Source organism: Narcine bancroftii, chromosome 4 (genome assembly GCF_036971445.1).
Source record: "Narcine bancroftii isolate sNarBan1 chromosome 4, sNarBan1.hap1, whole genome shotgun sequence".
NCBI classification, from domain to species: Eukaryota; Metazoa; Chordata; class Chondrichthyes; order Torpediniformes; family Narcinidae; genus Narcine; species Narcine bancroftii.
The window spans coordinates 89,219,733-89,239,112 of record NC_091472.1 but is presented as its reverse complement, the minus strand read 5'-3'; the positions used below and the strand labels follow the sequence as shown (position 1 = coordinate 89,239,112).

Genomic DNA, 19,380 nt, shown 5'->3' with positions numbered 1-19,380 from the left:
ATGATGATACCATACCTGTCTCCTCAAGTGACAGTCCTGCCTTGCCCCTTCCATTGATAGTGATTTCTGTGACTATGTCGTTGCTTTCTGAGATGTCCATATCTTCGTTAGCAGTGACCTGCCCTTCTCGGCTGGCATGTCTCCCCCATCAGTGCTGTTGGTTGCCATCTGAGATGACTCAGGGATGAGCAGTGGGGAATCAGGGCTCTGCAATGCACTAACCATGCTCAAGGGTGTTGCTGAGCAGCTAGTCCCCCAGATGTTATGGCAGTGATCAAAGTACTGTCAGTCTAAATGTCCACTGCCATTCCTCCTGTTGTGATCTAGCACATCATGGAACTCCTTCCTCAGGCTCTTAAGCTTGGTGACTACCTGGCCTTTACTGTGGCTGTAAACAAGTGCTGAAAATGCACTGGCCAGCCGTTCAAAGGTAGGGCCATCCCTCACTGTCCTTGTGAGCTCCCTTAGACATGAGGTCGAGAAGCAGACTAAGCTCTGCATCTCCCCAATTAGAAGTCATTATTTCTTCACTGCTATTCTAAACTTCACTGGTATTCCTAAATTAGAACGTACCTACAAAGCCTCCCTGCTATGCACACTGTCGGTGTTTTAAAATTCCCACTCCTGCATCTCAGGCTGACGATGTCACTGTGACATCATCAGCCCACCCATAACCAGCCACTTGTAGCAACTGTACCTTCAGGCCAGGCAGCAGAGCGCAGTGGTCCACTGATTATCCTTCCCCGAGAAGGGTTGGAATCGGCACCTCGGAGCCGGCCATGGCGCATTCAGAGAGAGGCAAGTCTCTAGGCATAAGGGCGGAGAACCTTTACAGATGACATTTTCCTTGCTTAAAAGGGCCTTAGTTTTGCAAGTGCAGCAGGTAATCAAGTTGGCAGATAGGATGCTGGCCTTCATTGCTCAAGGGATTTAATTTTAGAACATGGAGGCTCTGCTGCAAAACTGTGCCCAGTTCTGTTCTCTTTTCTTGAGAAAGGCCACACTGCCACTGGAGAAGGTGTAGAGGAGATCCACCAGGTTGATTTCAGGAATTAATGGATATCTTACAAGGAGAGATTGAAAAGCCTGTGACTATATGTATTGGTGTTTTTAAGGATGAGAGGGGAAATCTTAATAGAAATATAAAATTATGAAAGGAATATACAAGAGAGAAGCAGGGAGGCCATTGCCAATGGCAGATGAGACTAGAACTTGGAGACATAGTCTCAAGATTTAGGGGTGTAATTTTAAGACAGATGATGAGTAACTACCTTTCCTAGGGAATTGTGAATTTGTGGAACTCTGCCCAATGAAGCAGTAGAGGCTGCTACATTAAATACATAGATTTTTGAATAATGGGGGAATTAAGGGTCAAGAGGAACAGACAGGTAAGTGAAGGCAAGTCCACAGCCAAATCAGTCATATTGAACAGCAGAGCAGGCTTTATGGATCAGATGGCCTTCTACTGATCCTATTTTTATGTGCAGTGAAATGCGTGAAAATTAGATATAATAAACAATCTGCAATGTTAAGCAAATTAGTAATTTTAAAAATCAATAAATTGCCAGACTTGGATGAAATTAATACAGCATTAAAAATTGCATAAATTCAAATTAATGAACATGAACTCTGCTTCACTTCCCATAGATATTGCCTAACTTGTGATGCATTTCCAAGATTTCCTTTTTTTAAATTTCAGATTTGCAGCACTTGCATCTTATTTTTTGCTGATCAAGACTGGTTACCATGAATTTGAGAGGGGAGATTGTCACTAATTGAAGAGTGAAAAGTAAAAGGCTGTTAAATCCAAATAAAACTTGGAAACAAAATGGATAAAAGCAAAAAGTAATGGCAGAAAAGTGGTGAGGTTTTGCTGGGCTCACTTTTTGTAATATACATCAAGGCCTTGGACTTAAGTATGATGCACAATGAAGTATGAAGGTTGCAGATAATACCAAAACTGATTGAGAAGTTGGTTGTGGGGAATAATGCTGGAGGCTGCAGAAAAATGATAATGGTTAGATTGGCAGAAAAGTAGCAGAAGGAAATTAACCTGGAGAAATGAAAGATGATACATTTGAGGGAGCAACACAGAATAAAGGTTCACAGACTTTAGGCGGCTTTACATTCGGGTATTTTGGCCACCTGAAAGCAGCTAGTGTAGGAGTAATGGCCGTTGTTCTGGTCACTGCTTTACAAAGGGGATGCTATTGGACAATATAAGATACAGATTTATGAAACTTGACAGTGTCTCACAAGTTTAAGTTATGCAGAGATTGGTTTGTGTCGGACTATTTTTATTGGGATAGAGGAGAATGAGGAACATTGAAATACAAAAAATTAGAACAGACCAAGATAAGATGAAAGGAAGGACCCTGGCAAATAATAACTAGGCAACACAGATTAAGCTAATTAGCTGAACATTCGTAGTCTCGAACTGTCTGAAAGGGTAGTGAAGGGAGAAACACACAATATTTTTTTTAAAATCCGAGATTAGTTTATGGATTCTGCTGCCTAGAGAACAATGGAAAATTTTAATCCAAATATCATTGATACTCTGCAACTCAAAAGTTCAACTCAATCCTTGCTTTCCAGCCTAAAGGATTGCAATCAATAAAGATTGGCAACATCTGGTTCACGATCACACTAAACAGTGGCACTCAAGGATATGTACTCAATCCATTACTCATCTCTACAGCTAAATACTAATCCAACTCCATCTTCAAATTTACCTGAGACACCAGTGGTGGCCTGGGCATCAAACAATTAAGGAGAATACAAGAAATTGAAAGTCTAGTAGCACAGCCCCAAGATGTCAACCTCTGTCTCAACATCAACAAAACGAAGCTGATCATTTTACTTCAGGAGAGGGGGCAGAGTCTACATTAATGATGCTGAAGTCAAGGGTAGATAGCTTCAAGCTCTTAGGAATAGATACTTCCAAAGACCTGGACAAGTATTTTGACAGGACTGTCAAGGTACACCAACTATACTTTCCTAGAACAGCAAGGAAGCTCAGCACGTCCCTCAACAACTTCTACAGATGCAACAAAAGCATACTTGCTGGTGCATAACAGTGTGGTACAGGAGCTGCTCTATTCAATGACAGAAGCCACAGAAGTTAGTGAATACAACAGAAAATAAACCCCTCCCTCCATGGACTCCACCAACATCACCCAGTGCCAAGTAAACACAGCCAACATACTGAAAGACCCACTACATCCCTGTCACACACTCTTTTCCCTCCTCCCATCAGAAACATTTTGTTTCTCACAGCCATCATACTCCTGAAGGAATCCAATCACAGTGCCCTTGAGACTAAGTGATCTTTCTTCGAAGTAAATTGTGTTCTTTCCATAGCTACATGTAAATGGTAACTGCTGAGTTAAGAACAGGCTGGCTGAAACATAGAGGCCTTAAAGGGACAGGCCACCACCAAGGTCGAGGCTGGAAATATGGCATGAGGGCTACAAGACTGAAGCTCAAGGGACTGTGACCTTCCCTTCTGTCCATATTACTAACAAATGTCCAGTCACTAGAGAATAAAATTAATGACCTGAGAGCAAGTCTGCTTTATCAGAGACAGACAAGATAAATATCAGTTGTTTGTTGCACCAAGACCTGGCTAACAAAGAACCAATATGACACCACAACCCAAGAGGGGTTCACCATTCACAGATTGGATTGGAACTCTGATTCTGGCAGAGGGAGAACGGTGTGTGCTTTCTAGTTAATACTGGCTGGTGCACGGAAGTCGGAATCATGTCAACCTCCTGCTCTACTACCTTAGAGGAAATCTCGTTTAAATGCAAACTGTTCTATCTATCCTGAGAGTTCTCATCAGTGATTCTCACTGGATGCCAATTACAAATAGTTACTTGCGGAGTTGCACGATGAGGTCAGTAAACAAGAGATGGACTATTGTGACACACAAATCTTAATTGGCTACTTTAACCAGACCAGACTCAAGAAAACCTGCACAACTTGCTGCACCAGAGGTCCCAGCATAGACTATCGTTGCTATACCAAGATAAGAAAGGCCTACCATTCTTTCCCGAGACCACAATTTGGCAAGTTGGATCACCTGGCTGTGGTCCTTTTGCCTAAAGAGAGTGGCTCAAGAAATCAGGTGGACACAGAACTTCCTCGAGTCAGCATATTGGGCAGTGTTCAAGGACTTAGCTGAGATTTGAATGATGACACCAGGGCTATTACTGACTTTATCAAAACAGCTGTGGATGAGTGTGTCCCTACCAAATTGTTCAGAGTTTTCCCCAATCAAAAGCCTTGGATGAACAATGAAATCCAGAAACTGCTGAGAACCAGATTACCAGCATTTCAGTCCAGAAAATCAGATCACTATAGAAGGAGCAGGTATAACCTACAGAAAGCCATCTCCTGAGCGAAATGGAGTTTTCAGAGGAAAACGGAAACAACAAAAGATCATTGACAGCTGTGGCAGGGCCTAAATGACATAACCTGCTACTAAACAAAAGCCGGTGCAAGAGACAACAAAGCTTCACTCCCAGATTAACCCAATGTCTTCCAAGCCAGATTCTGCCACAAGAATAAGGAAGCACCACCAGTGCACACCATCATGTCCTCTGATAATCCCCTCCTGCCCGTATTCAAGGATGATGTGCAGGCTGCCTTCAGGAGGGCGAATCAGAGGAAAGCATCCAGTCTGAACTGAGTACCCAGCCAAGTATCAAAAAAACTATGCTGACCAACTTGCCAATGTATTCATAGAGATCTTCAACACGTCACCATGCAGGGTGTAGTACCCACCGGTTTTAAATAGGTGCTCAAGAGTGGTCACCTGCCAAAATGACTATCGACCAGTGGCACTCACATCAACAGTGATGGTGTTTTGAGAGTCTGGTGTGGAAGCATATCAGCTCCTGTCCGAGTGGAGACATGGATCATTTCCAATTTGCCTATCATAGCAAAAGGTCTACAGCAGATGTCATCTCAATGGCTCTACACAAAGCCTTGGAACACCTGGATAGCAAAGATGCATACATCAGGATCTCTTAATTGACTACAGTTAAGCATTCAACACAATCATCCCCTCAAAATTGATCAGCAAACTCCAAGACATGGGACACAACACCCAACTGTATAACTGGATCCTGGATTTCCTCACTTCCAGACCACAATCACTGATGACTGGTAAGAACATGTCCTCCACAATCTCCATCAGTACTAGAGCATCACAGGGTTGTGTTCTTAGTTCCCTGCTCTATTCACTATACACTATGACTGTGTGACTTCATACAACAACAAAACCATTTATAATTTCGCTGACAATACCACGCTAGTGGGTTGTTGTAAAAAGGGGAGACGAGTTAGCATAAGAGAGATTGAAAATGTAACTGAATGGTGCACCTACAACACAACCTCACACTCAATGTCACCAAAACCAAGGAGCTGATCACAGTCTGGTAATAGAGACATCAATACCCCTGAACGCAAAGCTCAGGACATCACAGGCAAAACCTCCCCACCATCAAGAACATCTAAGGGTAATGTTGCAATCAGAGAGCAGCAGCAATAATCAAGGATCCACATCACCCATCATGAAGGATGTATAGGTGCCACAAGAATCACACCACCAGGTTCAGGAACAGCTGCTACCCCTCCACCATCAGATTCCTCAACAACAAAATCAATCAGGACACTTACTTTTGCACTTCACTGATTTTTATTTTCTCTCTATATTGCAGTTTGTTTACATTTCTTTAATTATTTACATGTGTACATTGAGTAGTTTTTTTTGCACTACCAAGAAAAAGAATTTCAGGGTTGTATGTGATTGATTCTGACAATAAATCTGAAAATCTTAAATTTCAATGTTAGAGATAACTTGTCCATTTGTTGAAGAACCCTTCTCACTGTACAGGCACTTTGTGTTAAATGAACCAATTAAAACAAACAAAAATTATATATACTTTCTAGGAAGTGATCTTCTATGGTCCCAGGACTACCGGGCAGTATCTTCAGGGAAAATGCGAATACAATTTTCAGTTACTTTTGTTCAGAAAATTTTGCAAACTCAGACACCCTATTTTCTCAAACGCAACTGGGGAAGATCCCAAAAGGAGCCAGATCGATCTGCAGCGGGGAAACTCAACTGAGGAAGACTCAGCGGTTACCTTTCATCAGGAAACACGAGGAAAACCTTTCCCGCAAGGCAATGATTATACTCAAGAACGATGTCTGACCGGGAGGCCAGTGCTGTCTATCAGCCACAAAAATAACACAGGCCCCAGGAGGATGAATAATCAGCACAACCTGCGGCCACACCGCGACAACCTCGTCCACCTCTCCGCGAGGCCGAGGCCTCAGGCGACACTCACCATATGCGTAGATTCCCCGCAACAAGTCCTCCCGCAGCCCCATGGTATCGAAGGTGGGGGTGACGTCCACCTCCTCGCTCGTCTCGAACTCCACTTTGGAGATGTCCTCTTCCTTCATGATACGTTTCCTCCCTGAGCTCGCCATGTTCAAGCGGCACACGCAGAACCTCTTCCACGCTCCTCCCGACAGGCCCGGCAACGATCACATGACGTGTGCGTGCTGACGTCATCGCGGGAAGGTCTTTCAGTTTGGTTGGGAAACGGTGAGCTGCTGGAGGACTGACAGGTGATTGATTAGTGGATCCAGATGGGGTGGTAAAAACAAAATTGCCAGGTAGGTCAAGTTGTTGTCTCAGAAGATCTCCGCAGGGCATATGAAGAAGATACACGAATATCTAAGAAGTCTGAGGGGTAGTGGATACTCTCCCAAACTTCTGCAGATGTATTATGGAAAGTATTGTGGCTGGTTGCAACAGTCTGGTTTGATAACTCGAGAAGGCTGCAAAAAGTGGGGCTGACCTTCCGTCCATTGAAAACATCTGTGTGAGATGCTGCCTCAAAAGGGCAGCCAACACTTTTTAAAAAAACCCTTACCTTGGCCACAACCTCCTTTCACTGCCGTCTCAAGTATTAGGTACAGAACCCTTAAATCCAAAACCTTTAGATTGTTTTTTCCAACAACTATCAGGCTCTAGAGTCTAGAACTTTCCTGTACTACCTTAGTCATAAACTAGTTTGAGACCATCAAAACATCTGTCTGCTCTGATGAAATATCATTTTTTCTTGTACTAACTGCAACAATGAATATCTCTGTCCCTTGATTTTTTTTGTTTTTGTATGTTATTGTATAATTAAATGTCTAATATTGAAGTTAAACAATAAAATCTGCAGATACCAGGGTCTAGTGCAATACACAAAAGTGCTAGAGAAACTCAGCAGATTACAAGGCATCCTAGAAATTAAAGGCAATCAATATTTTGAGCAATGGCACTTCATTAGGGAAAGGGGAGGAACAATGGCTAACAGGTCAGAAGTGATAGGTGGGAGGGTAGGAGAAAGAAGCTGAGAAGCGATGAGAGGGGGGAAAGGGCTACGAAGGAAGGGGTGGGGAGGGAAAGGAGACAAAGGAATAGGGAAAGAAAGAGATTAGGGGAGATGGTGTAACTGAAATTGAAGAAGTCAATATTGATGCTGTCTGGTTGGAGACCTCCAAAATGGCCTCAATATGGCAGTATAAGCCTATGGACAGAAATGCTAATAGCAATGGTTTGTGGAATTAAAATGGTTGGCCACTGGGATGCTTTTGCTGTTGCAGCAGGCAGAGCAAAGATACACAATGAAACAATCTCCCAGTCTCCCTGATGTAAAGAAGATCTCATTGGAAGCATCAAATGCAGTAAATGACCCTATAGATTAATGTGAAGTGTTGCTTCACTTAGAAGGTCTGTGTGGGGCCTCGAATAGTGGTGATGCGGGTGGTGTAAGTGCAAGAGTAGCACTTCTTGCAGTATCTTACATATGATTTCAGCAAGTAAGAATTTTGGTCAATCTATACTTTTTTCTTACTCATTACTCAATATCAATGGGTAAAAATGTCAGTCAATGTTTCTGATCTGGAACCTTTACTGAGACTAAAGAATTTATTTCCCTAATCTCTTTCTCATTCATGTACATAATATCACCTGCTTTTCTCTTTGGTCCAGACCTGAAACATTAATGGACCTTTCTACCCATGGATGCTGTCTGACCTTTTGAGATCTTCCAGCAATTCTTTGTTTAAGTTTTCTCCATCTGCAGTATTTGTGCTTCGCTGTTGAGGAGTAGTTGATGGGCAGATGAAACCAAGTGGAGAGGGAAGGGTGAAAATAGTGACTGAGGCTAGGAGGTGATGTGGAGACAACAAAGGGCTGCAGATCATGGAATCTGATAAGAAAGGAAGGTGATGAGTGGAACCAGATCAGGGAGGGATGGTGGACAGGTGGGGACTGCCTGCTTTTGGCCCATATCCCTCTAAACCAGTTTTATTTTCAAACTTTTGCCACTCACATACCACCTTAAGTAATCCCTATGCTATAGGTGCTCTGTGATTAGTAAGAAATTACTTAAGGTGGTATGCGAGTGGCAAGAAAAAAATTTGAAAACCACTGTTTTAATTGTACCTAATTGACTCGTTATGTGTACGGTTTCATAACTCCAAAGGAAATGGGCCAATGACAATTTTTCTCAAGCAAAATATTTCAGTAACAATTGAGTCTAGAGCAGTTTTCTCAACCTTTTTCCCCCACTCACATACCACCTTAAGTAGTCCCTTACTAATCACAGAGCACCTGTGGAATAGGGATTACTTAAGGTAGTATGTGGGTGGAAAGAAAAAGATTGAGAACCACTTCTCTACACCTCTCCAATTTCTTTTCAATGTTGCAATATACCTGCCTCAATCACCTTCTCCAATAGCCTATTCCATACACGCATCACCCTCTTTTAAAAAAATGTTACCCCTCAGGTTCCTGTTAAATCTCTCTTCCATCATCTTAAACCCATGCCCTCTGGTAACCAATTCCCCTACTCTGGACAAAATACTCTGCGTTTGTGGTGATACAACCACTGGACTGTCAGTGACTGTCTGTGCCCGTTCATAGTCCTGCACTGCCTACTGCAGGGAGCAACCTATAGTACCTGCAGGGAGGTAACCTGGGAGACTGGCCCCACATAAAGGCTCACTCTGCCCCCAGACAGGAGAAGAGCACACAGAGCCAGAAAGGATACAGAACCTGGAGTACAAGTTTTAAACTAATTAAAGCCTGTAGTGCAGCCTTTCGTTGTTTAGGCCTGTTTATTTGCACTGCAGCGCACTACAATTTAATTAGCTTAATTTTAAAGAACCATGGAGAAGTTTCTCAGCATAAGGAAGCTGGATATTGACTCCGAACACCCGGAAGCTCCAGCACACTTCAAGTTCTGGAAGCATACAATCAGGGCAATCATCTGAGGTCATCAACTAAGACCAGAATAAACTCAAGGTACTATGCATGAAACTGGGCCCATTCACATTTCAAGACAATCCTGGAAAGAATCACCAGGCCCCCAGAGAATGTATTCTACTTCAGGTACCTGCTTAGCACCAGGCTACAAAAACCAGGTGAGACAATGGTGGCTTACCTTGGGGCTTTGTGTGAGCTGGTGCTCCTGTGCATGGCTGAGTCCTGGGTGGCTGCTGGGGAAGTGGAACAACTCATCTGGGATGCATGTGTGCAAGGCCTGTGATCGAGGGTGACCCAACAGAGACTGCTGGAAGAAAGCAATGCTTCCCTCACAAGGGTCATTGAATGTGGTCCATTCCCTGGAAGCTCCATCCTACCACACAGAAGGCTTCGATACCTGCCTGCAGCCCCCATCAGCTTGGCTGACACGACTTCCACCACCGCTGAGGGTCCCTTCTGTGGAGAAGCAATCACTGCCACTGTAGCATCCCACCGCTCTAAGTTCTGTGGGATCTGGTGTAGGTCCGACAGATGTTCCCTGAAGAACTATCCTGTGAGGAATTCGCATTGCTCCCGGTGCAGTAAGAAAGACTATTTTGTCAAGGTGTGACAAACCCGCCGGGAGCGCTGCGGTCCTCCATGACCAGCTGGAAGCCCATTTCGATGCTCTGGGCGCCTCCATGTGTGAGTATTGGGCAGCGCCATTGCTCCACCCATCACTTCCGCCCACACTGGTGGCGTCACTTCCGGCCCGGCTGTCGAACCATGCAGCTCCCCACAGGCGCTGCCATCTTGGACCGGCCAACTTCTGCCCGTACTGAACATGTCACTTCTGCCCCGCCAACCAGACAATGTGGTCAACATGTGTGTGTGTACAGCAAACTCCTCGCTTCCCATGCCGACTCATGCCACACAGATGATGATGCTTCCACCATCCTGGATCATCAGGACTGCACCTATAAACTGCTACTCGCCGCTGCCGCTGGGAGCAGTGACTCAGACCCCAAGTCAGTCATAGAGTCCACACAGTCAGACAACATCCCCCACGGACTCAGGTGCTCAATGATGGAGATAGCTGTCAACAGGAAGGTAATAAAATGCCTGTTCTATAGCGGTATTACTGAGAGCTTCATGCCCCCACACGTGGTCTGTATGCTGGCATCCAAAGTATATCCAACGAACTTTTCCATCACCTTTGTGGCCCAGGACCACTCCATCACAGCGCTGGGATGCTGTTTAGTAAATTTGACTGTGGGACAGGAAACCTACAAAGGGTTCAGGCTCCTGATCATGCCAGAGTTCTGTGCCCCGATTATCCTGGGTTTCAATTTCCAGTGCCATCTCTGCAGTGTCATGCTGGCATTTGGTGGCCCACTCCCCCCCTCACTGTCCACAACGCCAAGCCTAGAGACTACCCCATTCCACCTATAGACTGTCCACTCTACGGGTACCTCCTCCCTCCCTCCCTCCTCAATCACCTGATGCCAGACTGCAAGCCTATTGCGTCTGAGAACAAGCGCTACTGTGCAGCTGACATGGCCTTCATTAAAGCCGAGTTGCAACAGCTTCTGGCAGAAGGGTAATAGAGCCCAGCACTAACCTCTGGTAAGCTCAGGTTCTGGGTGTCAAAGGAGACAGTAAACCGAGGATGGTCATCAACCAGTACACCCAGCTGGATGCTTACCCACTACCCCGTATTGCCAACATGGTCAGTGAGATAGCCCAGTACAAGGTATTCTCCACCCTTAACCTAAAGTCAGCCTATCACCACCTCCCCATCCAAGCCCGGGATAAGCCCTATCCGCCTTCAAGGCTGACGGGTGCCTTTACCAGTTCCACCGGGTCTGCTTTGGGGTTACAAATGGAGTCTCTGTGTTCCAGAGGGAGATGGATCATATGGTAGACCGACATAACCTAAGAGTGACCTTCCCATACCTGGACAATGTCACCATCTGCAGCCACAACCAGCAGGACCATGATGCTAACCTGGAGAAGGTCCTCCAGACAGCAGAGGCATTAAATCTCACCTAAAATAGGGGAGAAGTGCATGTTCAGCACCACCCACCTCGCTATCCTTGGGTGCATCGAGGAACATGGTGTCATCGGTCACGACCCTGAGCGCATGCCCCTCTGATGGAACTCTTACACCCCCCACATGCTCAAGGCCCTGTAGAGGTGCCTAGGGCTGTTTTCCTACTTTCCCAGTGGGTCCCCCAGTTCTCAGATAAGGTCCTCCCACTGGCCCAAGCCACCACCTTTCCACTCCCCACTGAGGCGCAAGCGGCCTTCGCCTGCATCAAAAAGGATATTGCCAATGCCATGATGCATGCCATGGATGAAAACACCTTATTACAGGTGGAGTGCGATGACTCCGATGTTGCCTTCGCTGCCACCCTCGACCAAGGGGGCAGACCCATGGCCTTTCTCTCCCGAACCCTCCAAGGCTCAGAGTTTGGGCACTCCGCCATCGAAAAGGAGACCCATCGAAAAGGAGACCCAGCAATCCACCACTGGCGCCACTATCTGGCAGGCAGGAGGTTCACCCTCTTCTCAGACCAGTGTGCGGTGGCATTCACGTTCAACACCCCCCACAGAGGCAAGATCTGATCTTGCGCTGGAGAGTCGAGCTGGCCACATTCAGCTACGACATCCAGTATAGGCCAGGGAAGCTCAATGGCTGCCCAATGCCCAGTCCCAGACCTGCACCAGTGCACAGTCTGATCAACTTCAGGCACTGCAATACACCCTTTTCCACCCAGGCATCACACCTGTACCATTTTGTGAAATCCCGGGATCTCCCCTTCACTGTCCAGGAAGTCCAGATCATGACTGAGTACTGCTGGGTCTGTGTGGAGTGCAAACCACGCATCTTCTGTCCAGCACAGGCCCACGTAATAAAGGCCACTTGGCCCTTTGAGAGATTCAGCATCGACTTTAAGAGACCACTGCCTTCCACGAGTAAAAACGTCTATTTCCTCTTGGTTATAGACGAATACTCCCATTTGCCATCCCTTGCCCCGATAGCTCCACCGCCTCCATTATAAAAGCGCTGGTGCAGATCTTTACCGTGTTTGGATACCCGGCTTTCATCCACAGTGACCAGGGGTCCAGCTTCATGAGTGAGGAGCTGCACCAATACCTGGTGATGCAGGACATCGCACCTAGTCGCCACACCAGGGGCATCGAGCAGGTTCCACCTGCTCCTGCAATCACTGGTTCCACATAAAGGCTCACGCCACCCCCTGGACAGCAGCAGGGTACACAGAACCAGAAGGGATACAGAAACTGGTGTGCAGGTTTTAAGCTAATTAAAGCCTGTAGTGCAGCCTTTTCATTGTTTGTGCCTGTTTGTTCACACTGCAGCGCACCACAGCGTTCAGTTAATCTGTACCTCTTATAATTTTGTATATCTCTTTGAGATCATCCTTCATACTTCTTCACTCCAAGGAATAAAGCCTTGCCCTGCTCAATCTTTCCTTATACCTCAGGTCCCCAAGTCCTGATAACACCCTCATAAATCTTCTCTGCACCCTCTTCAGCTTGACAGCATCTTTTCTGAAGCATGGTTACCAAAACTGAACACAATAGTCCAAATGGTGCCTCACCAATGTCCTATACAACTGCAGCATGATCTCCCAACTTATGTACGCGATACTCTGACTGATGAAGGCCATTGTATCAAAAGCCTTTTTGAGCACTCAGTCTACCTATACAATGTACCTGTGCGAGATCCCTTCACTCTATAACACTTCCCAGATCCCTACCATTCTCTGTGCAGATTCTACCCATGTTAGACCTTCCAAAATGCAACACTTCACATTTTTCTATGTTAACTTCCATCAACCATTCCTCTGCCCACTGCACAACTGATCAAAATTCCTCTGCAATTTTATTCAACATTGTTATATGTGGATTGTGGAGGAACAAGTGGCCTCCCTGTCTGGAACATTATGGATTGTGGCAGATCATGTGACTTCCCTATCTGAAATCTAGTCGGAGGTCGCATCATCTGCCGATCAAGGTTGGACTCCGGCCACCCACTTAGTGTTGGCTCATTTAAATGAATCAGCATCTCATTGGCCAGATGCCCAGCTCAGAACAATATAAACATCGAAGCATGCCATATTTCTCTCTCTCTGTCTCTTGGTCCAAGTCCCGGACATCACTCCATGTCAAGTCGCTACTGCAGATATCGCTGGAGGAGTCACGGATAAGGTGTACACAAATACTTGATTGAGCTATGGTACTGTGCTTGCAAAGAGTTGCACCCCCATTGGTACAGGGAATCGGGAATATGTTTGAAAGTCCCTATCTATGAAGTGTGTACATGTGTACACGTGCAGGAGTGAGTGGTAGGGTAAGCAACCACCAGTATCGGAGTCCTTTGTGCTTGATGTGCCGGGTTACACCATTATAGTTTTTGTCTCATACTATGTAGAAGATAGACAGCCACTGGTATCAGAGACCATCCTGGGTCCATTGTGAATTCTATGTAGCTATTAAGAAGTAATTAAGTATCATTTGATGTCTTCCCCTGTTTGTTTTCCATGTATTCAATAAAGTTACCTTTGTTTGTAACACTTGTGTCTGGACGTCTCTCAACTTTCCCAAACACAACAACCTTCTACAATATAAGATACTTTAGTGTTATCCCCTATCGTGGAACAGGTGGCCAGTGGCACAGGTAGCATTGCTGTTATGCAATTACAGTGCCAGCAACCCAAGTTTGAATCTGATGGAATTTGTACGTCCTCCCTGTGACTCTGTGGGCTTTCTCCCACCCTTCAAAAACATACAGGGTTTCTAGGCTAATTGGCGTATTTGGGTGGCACAGACTTGTGAACCGGAAAGACCTATATCTATGTTTTTACAAAAACTTGCTAATCATGCTATGTATGTTTTCATCCAAATCATTGATATAAATTAAAAAAAGCAGTGGCCTAGCACTGAACCCTGTGGCACATTACTCGTCACAGGCCTCACTGACCAAACTGTGCAGACTATCCCCAATTAGCTTTTGTCCAAACAAGTGCATGTACATCTTTGTCCTCACAATGCAGTCTAGTACCTTACCAACCACACATGTTAGGCTCACTGGCCTGTAGTTCCTAAACTGTTCCCTGCAACCTGACATGAATAGAGGGATATTTGCCAACCTCCAGTCTTCTGGCAACTCACATATATCTAAGAACAACTCAAAAATCTCAGCCAGGGCATGTTTAATTTCCTCTAGCTTCCTGTAGTGTGCTTGGATATATCTGATTAGGTCCAGGAGATTTGTTTATCTTCATATGCACCAGGACCTTGCACCTCCTCAAGTTTAATTCTGATTGTTCTCAAGACACTACCATTGACTGCCTCAAGTTTCCCAGACCGAGTGTCTTTCTCCACAGAAATAAAGAGAGGAGAAGTACGCACAGAGGACCTCCCCTATCTCCTGTGGCTCCGTGTGGAGCTAACCGGATTGATTCCTGAGGGGTCCAATTTATGCTCCAAAATTTGGAAATTGGGCTCCTTCAAATAAGATAAAGTTTATTTGTCACAAAATAACTAATTCAGTGAGAAGGGTTCTTCTGTGAACAGACTCACAGGTTATTTCCAACCTTCATGTAAAGAGCAAATTTACAGAGTATACGATTATAATGAAAAGAAAGATCAACTAATACCAAGCAAAGACAGCATGATACCACTCTTATTAGATTCATTCAGTAGCCTGATGGCAGCAGAGAAAAAACTGTTTTTAAGTCAGTTGATGCATGCTTTCACACTCTTAAGCCTTCTCCCTGATAGAAGGAGGGAGAAGAGAGTCTGTCTGAGGTGTGATGAGCCCTTCAGTGTGTTGGCTGCCTTTCCATGGCGAGGAGGGAAATTTGCACAATGGTATGATGGCATTCACTATCTCCTGTATTTTCTTCAGATCTTGAGCAGAGCAGAGCAGATCTCATACAATGCACCCAGCAAGTATGTGTTCATTGTTGAAGTTGTTGAGGGACAAACTTCCTTAGTCTTTTCAGAAAATAGAGACATTGGTGTACTTTTTTGACCATCAAGAGACTGAGTGACTCTTAGGGGAGGGAAGGGAAATAGGCAGTCATCAACAGCCCCCCTGTGGCTGTTCCCCTCAACAATAAGTATACTGTTTTGGATATTGTTGAAGGGGATGATCAAAAAGGGACAAATTGTAGTGGTCAGGTCTCTGGCACAGAGTCTGGGCCTTCAGCTCAGAAGGGAAGGGGAGAGAAGACCAGATCTGTAGTGATTGGGGATTCGATAGGGGAACAGATAGGAGATGCTGTGAACAAGATCGAGATTTCTGAATGGCATGTTGCCTCCCAGGTGCCAGGGCCAGTGATGTCTCAGATTGAGTCCACAGCATTCTCAAGCAGGAGGGTGAGCAGCCAGACATCATGGTCCACATTGGTTCCAGTGATATAGATAGGAAAAGTGATGAGGTCCTGAGGAACAAATATAGGATGCAAAGAAGGAAGCTAAAAACAGAACCACAGAGTGGTAATCTCCGGATTCTGCCAGTGAGGGCAGGAATAGTAATTTATGGCAGATGAATGTGTGGCTGAAGAGTTGGTACAGGGGGCAGAGGTTCAAATTTGTGGATCATTTGGATCTCATCTGCGGAAGGTATGACCTGTACAAAAAAGACGGGTTGCACCTGAAGGGACAGGGACTAATATCCTGGTGGGAAGGTTCACGAGAGCTGTTGGGGAGCACTTAAACTAGTTTGGCAGGTGGATGGAACCAGAATGAGAGGTCAGTGCATGAGGGCAGAAGACACACAAGTAGAGATATACTGTGAAGCGAAATTGTGTGGTAGGTAGTCAATAGGGCAAAAGTGCAAGTGCAAGATTAAGGATTTAAAATAGGTACTTTGGAAACAAAGTTGAAAAGAGTGATGAATTACACACTGTAGGTCTTGATTTTAAAAGCCTGTTGTATATGAAATAAAGTTGATGATCCAGTAGTGCAGCTGGAAGTTGGCAGATATGAATGTCATTGTGGCCATCACAGAGTTGTGGCTGAAAGAAGAGCACGGCTGGGAACTAAATATTCATGAATATACAGTATCTGGAAAAACAGGAAGGTAGGAAGAGGGGGGTGGGGTGATTCTGCTGGTTAAAAATGGAATGAAATGTTCAGAAAGAGGAGACATTAAATCAGAAGATATACCATATTGTGGTGGTATGTTATTAAATATATAAACCGGTGGAGACCCATCCCCCCCTCATTCTGGCCTAGGCTTGCACAGAGGCAAGACCTCAAGACCTAGCTGTATATATTAGCCTATTAAAACTAGCGTTTTACCTGGACTCTGCTTCGTGTGATTTGATGCTAGTCGCCATCAATTTAATTGGCTAATATATATATCCAGAATGGATGCCCCACGAGCCCTCAACTCAGCTGAGTCCCAACTTAGAGACCCAGGAACAGAGATGGGCCCCGCACACGTGCAGCCAGAAACTAATCGGATGGAGAGCTGCAAGATCGGGATCGTGAGAGAGAGAGAGAGAGCGACCCACCCAGTGGTCGTGGTGGACTACAGAAGGGGCAGAAGCATCCCGGAGCAGGTAATGAGCGGCCGAGAGCCCTGCCTGTTAACTAACTCGCCACGACCAGGACCGGCCGTGTAGCCCACTGGTCCTGGTGTACGACCAAGGGTCACGCCAAGTGCGGGTGGAAGACGTGAGGAAAGACGTGAGGAAAGTCGCCTTACCAATCGCGACTTACTGGCAGGACTGTGGGGACAGACTACTACCCCAGAGCCAACCCCAACTGTCCTCGATTCCCTGGAGAAGGCCCGCATTCCCGCAGGACCGGGTGACCAAGTGGGAGAGGGATCAGGACCAGTATTCGCCCCCCCCCCCCAGCTACCGAACCACAGGCTGAGGTTCAGCCAGGTACTGAGGCCCAACAGGCTAGAGCTGGATCACAGAACCCCCGGAGCAAGCATGCACTTCGGCCAATGGCAGAGATGCTTTTTAAATTATGCGGGGTGGAGGGAGCGTCAGTGGAGGAGATGCTGATGCTACTGTTAGCTCAGCTGGGGGATTGCCCATATTCATTAATACAGGACACTAAGTCGTATCAAGAAGCAATGAACACTCTGCAGAGACACTATAATAGAGGGCACAGTGAGCTGTACTCCAGGCATCGGCTGATGACAAGATCACAGCAGGCAGGGGAGTCTGATAGAGACCTCATACTTGCACTGAAAGATTTAGTGAGGGCTTGTACTTTAAAGCAGTATCAGCCCAAGACCTGGTAAGGGACAGAATTGTAGCCGGTGTCAGATTGACAGAAATAAGACAAAGGCTGCTGGAAAAGGGGATGGTTAGGCTTGAAGAGGCAGAAACTATTGTGGAGGCTCTGGAGGACTCTAGGAGGGACGAGAGAAGTACTCAGACCTGGACTCGTTAGCTCTTCACAGGGAGAGATACATGGGTGATCAAGGGCAGCACATAGTGGCAGCAGCCCCATTGGAGCCCTTTCTGTGGGCAGCTAAAGCAACCCAGAGCTCACTGGCCGGCGAGGGAGAAGGACTGTTCGAAGTGTGGGAAGAAGGGGCATTACGTGAAAGTGTGCAGAAGCCTCAAGGCTCCCGCCATTGCCCTCTCTCATGCAAATGAGAGGCGGGAAAGCCCTTCTCCTTACCCCTCAGGCAAGCAGAAGCAGAGTGTCATGTGCTGTTGGCCATCTTGAGAAAGGGATGCCGGACAGGGGACATCGCGACTGGGTGACGAATACGATGCCGAATGCTACTATGAACAAGATGCAGACTCCTACCAGAACGGAGGACGTGCCATGATGGCCTCACTGTGAGTAAATTAGGCGAGTCCACATGATTTATCGGACGCAACCTTTAGTATTAAGATTAACGGGTCCACTGTAAATTGTTTAGTGGATAGTGGGAGTACGGAGAGTTTCATAGACCAAGGACTAGTAGAGCACCTTGCATTAAAAACGTACCCGAGTGACCACCAAATTTTATTGGCGTCTAACAAACATGTAACTAAGGTCAAACATTTCTGCAGGGTCACACTGGAGATACAGGGTACGGAATATGAGGGGTTTAAGTTGCTGGTGCTCCCGTGCCTCTGCGCGCCAGTACTGCTGGGGCTGGACTTTCAGTGCCAGCTGAGAAGCATCACAATATTGTATGATGGGCCGCTCCCCCCCACTACTCCTTAGAAATAGACGACACTGTAACCTTACGGCCCTGAATATAGAACCACCCCTGTTATTCACACACCTCACTCCTGACTGCACCCCAGTGGCCACCAAGAGCAGGAGGTACAGCCGAAAAACAGGGAGTTAATTAGAGCAGGTCCGCAAACTCCTGCAGGAGGGCATTATAAAGAAGAGCTCCATCCCCTGGAGAGCACAGGTTGTTGTAGTGAAGTCTGGGGAAAAGAGGCGCATAGTTGTGGATTATAGTCGGATGATCAATAAATTTACGCAGCTTGATGCCTACCTGTTTCCACGTATTGCGGACATGGTAAACAGCATTGCCCAGTACAAAGTGTTCGCCACCACTGATCTCAAGGCAGCGTACCACCAGTTGTCCATTTGAGAGAGCGACCAGATATGCACGGCGTTCGAGGCGAACGGTAGGCTGTACCAGTTCCTCCACCTCCCCTTTGGCATCACCAACGGGGTATCCCTGTTCCAGCGGGAGATGGACCGCATAGTGGACGAGTACCTCTTACAGGCGGTGTTCCCATACCCAGACAATGTTACGATTTGCAGCCACTCGCAAGCTGACCATGACACTAACCTCCAACATTGTTTTCAGGCAGCAAAGGACCGCAATCTAATGTATAATAAGGATAAATGTGTCTTCAGCACTAGGAAGCCGGTTATTCTGGGCTATGTGGTGCAGAACGGGGAAATCAGCCCGGACACTGCCCGCATGCGCCCGCTCCTAGACCTCCCAATTCCATATTCACAGAAGACATTAAAGAGATGTTTGGGGCTTTTTGCATATTACGCACAGTGGGTCCCCAACTATGCCGACAGGGCCCGCCCAC

General features: G+C 46.2%; 1 protein-coding gene across 1 annotated transcript in view; it reads right to left on the bottom strand.

Annotated features, from left to right (window-relative positions):
* eif4a3 (eukaryotic translation initiation factor 4A3) overlaps positions 1-6,567 on the bottom strand; it is a 30,286-nt gene extending 23,719 nt beyond the window's left edge. The window contains exon 1 of the mRNA XM_069931905.1: positions 6,360-6,567. Within this exon, the coding sequence (XP_069788006.1) occupies positions 6,360-6,504 (145 nt within the window). The 5' untranslated portion in view covers positions 6,505-6,567. The remainder of the gene's footprint in view (positions 1-6,359) is intronic.
* Positions 6,568-19,380: the final 12,813 nt, after the last annotated feature.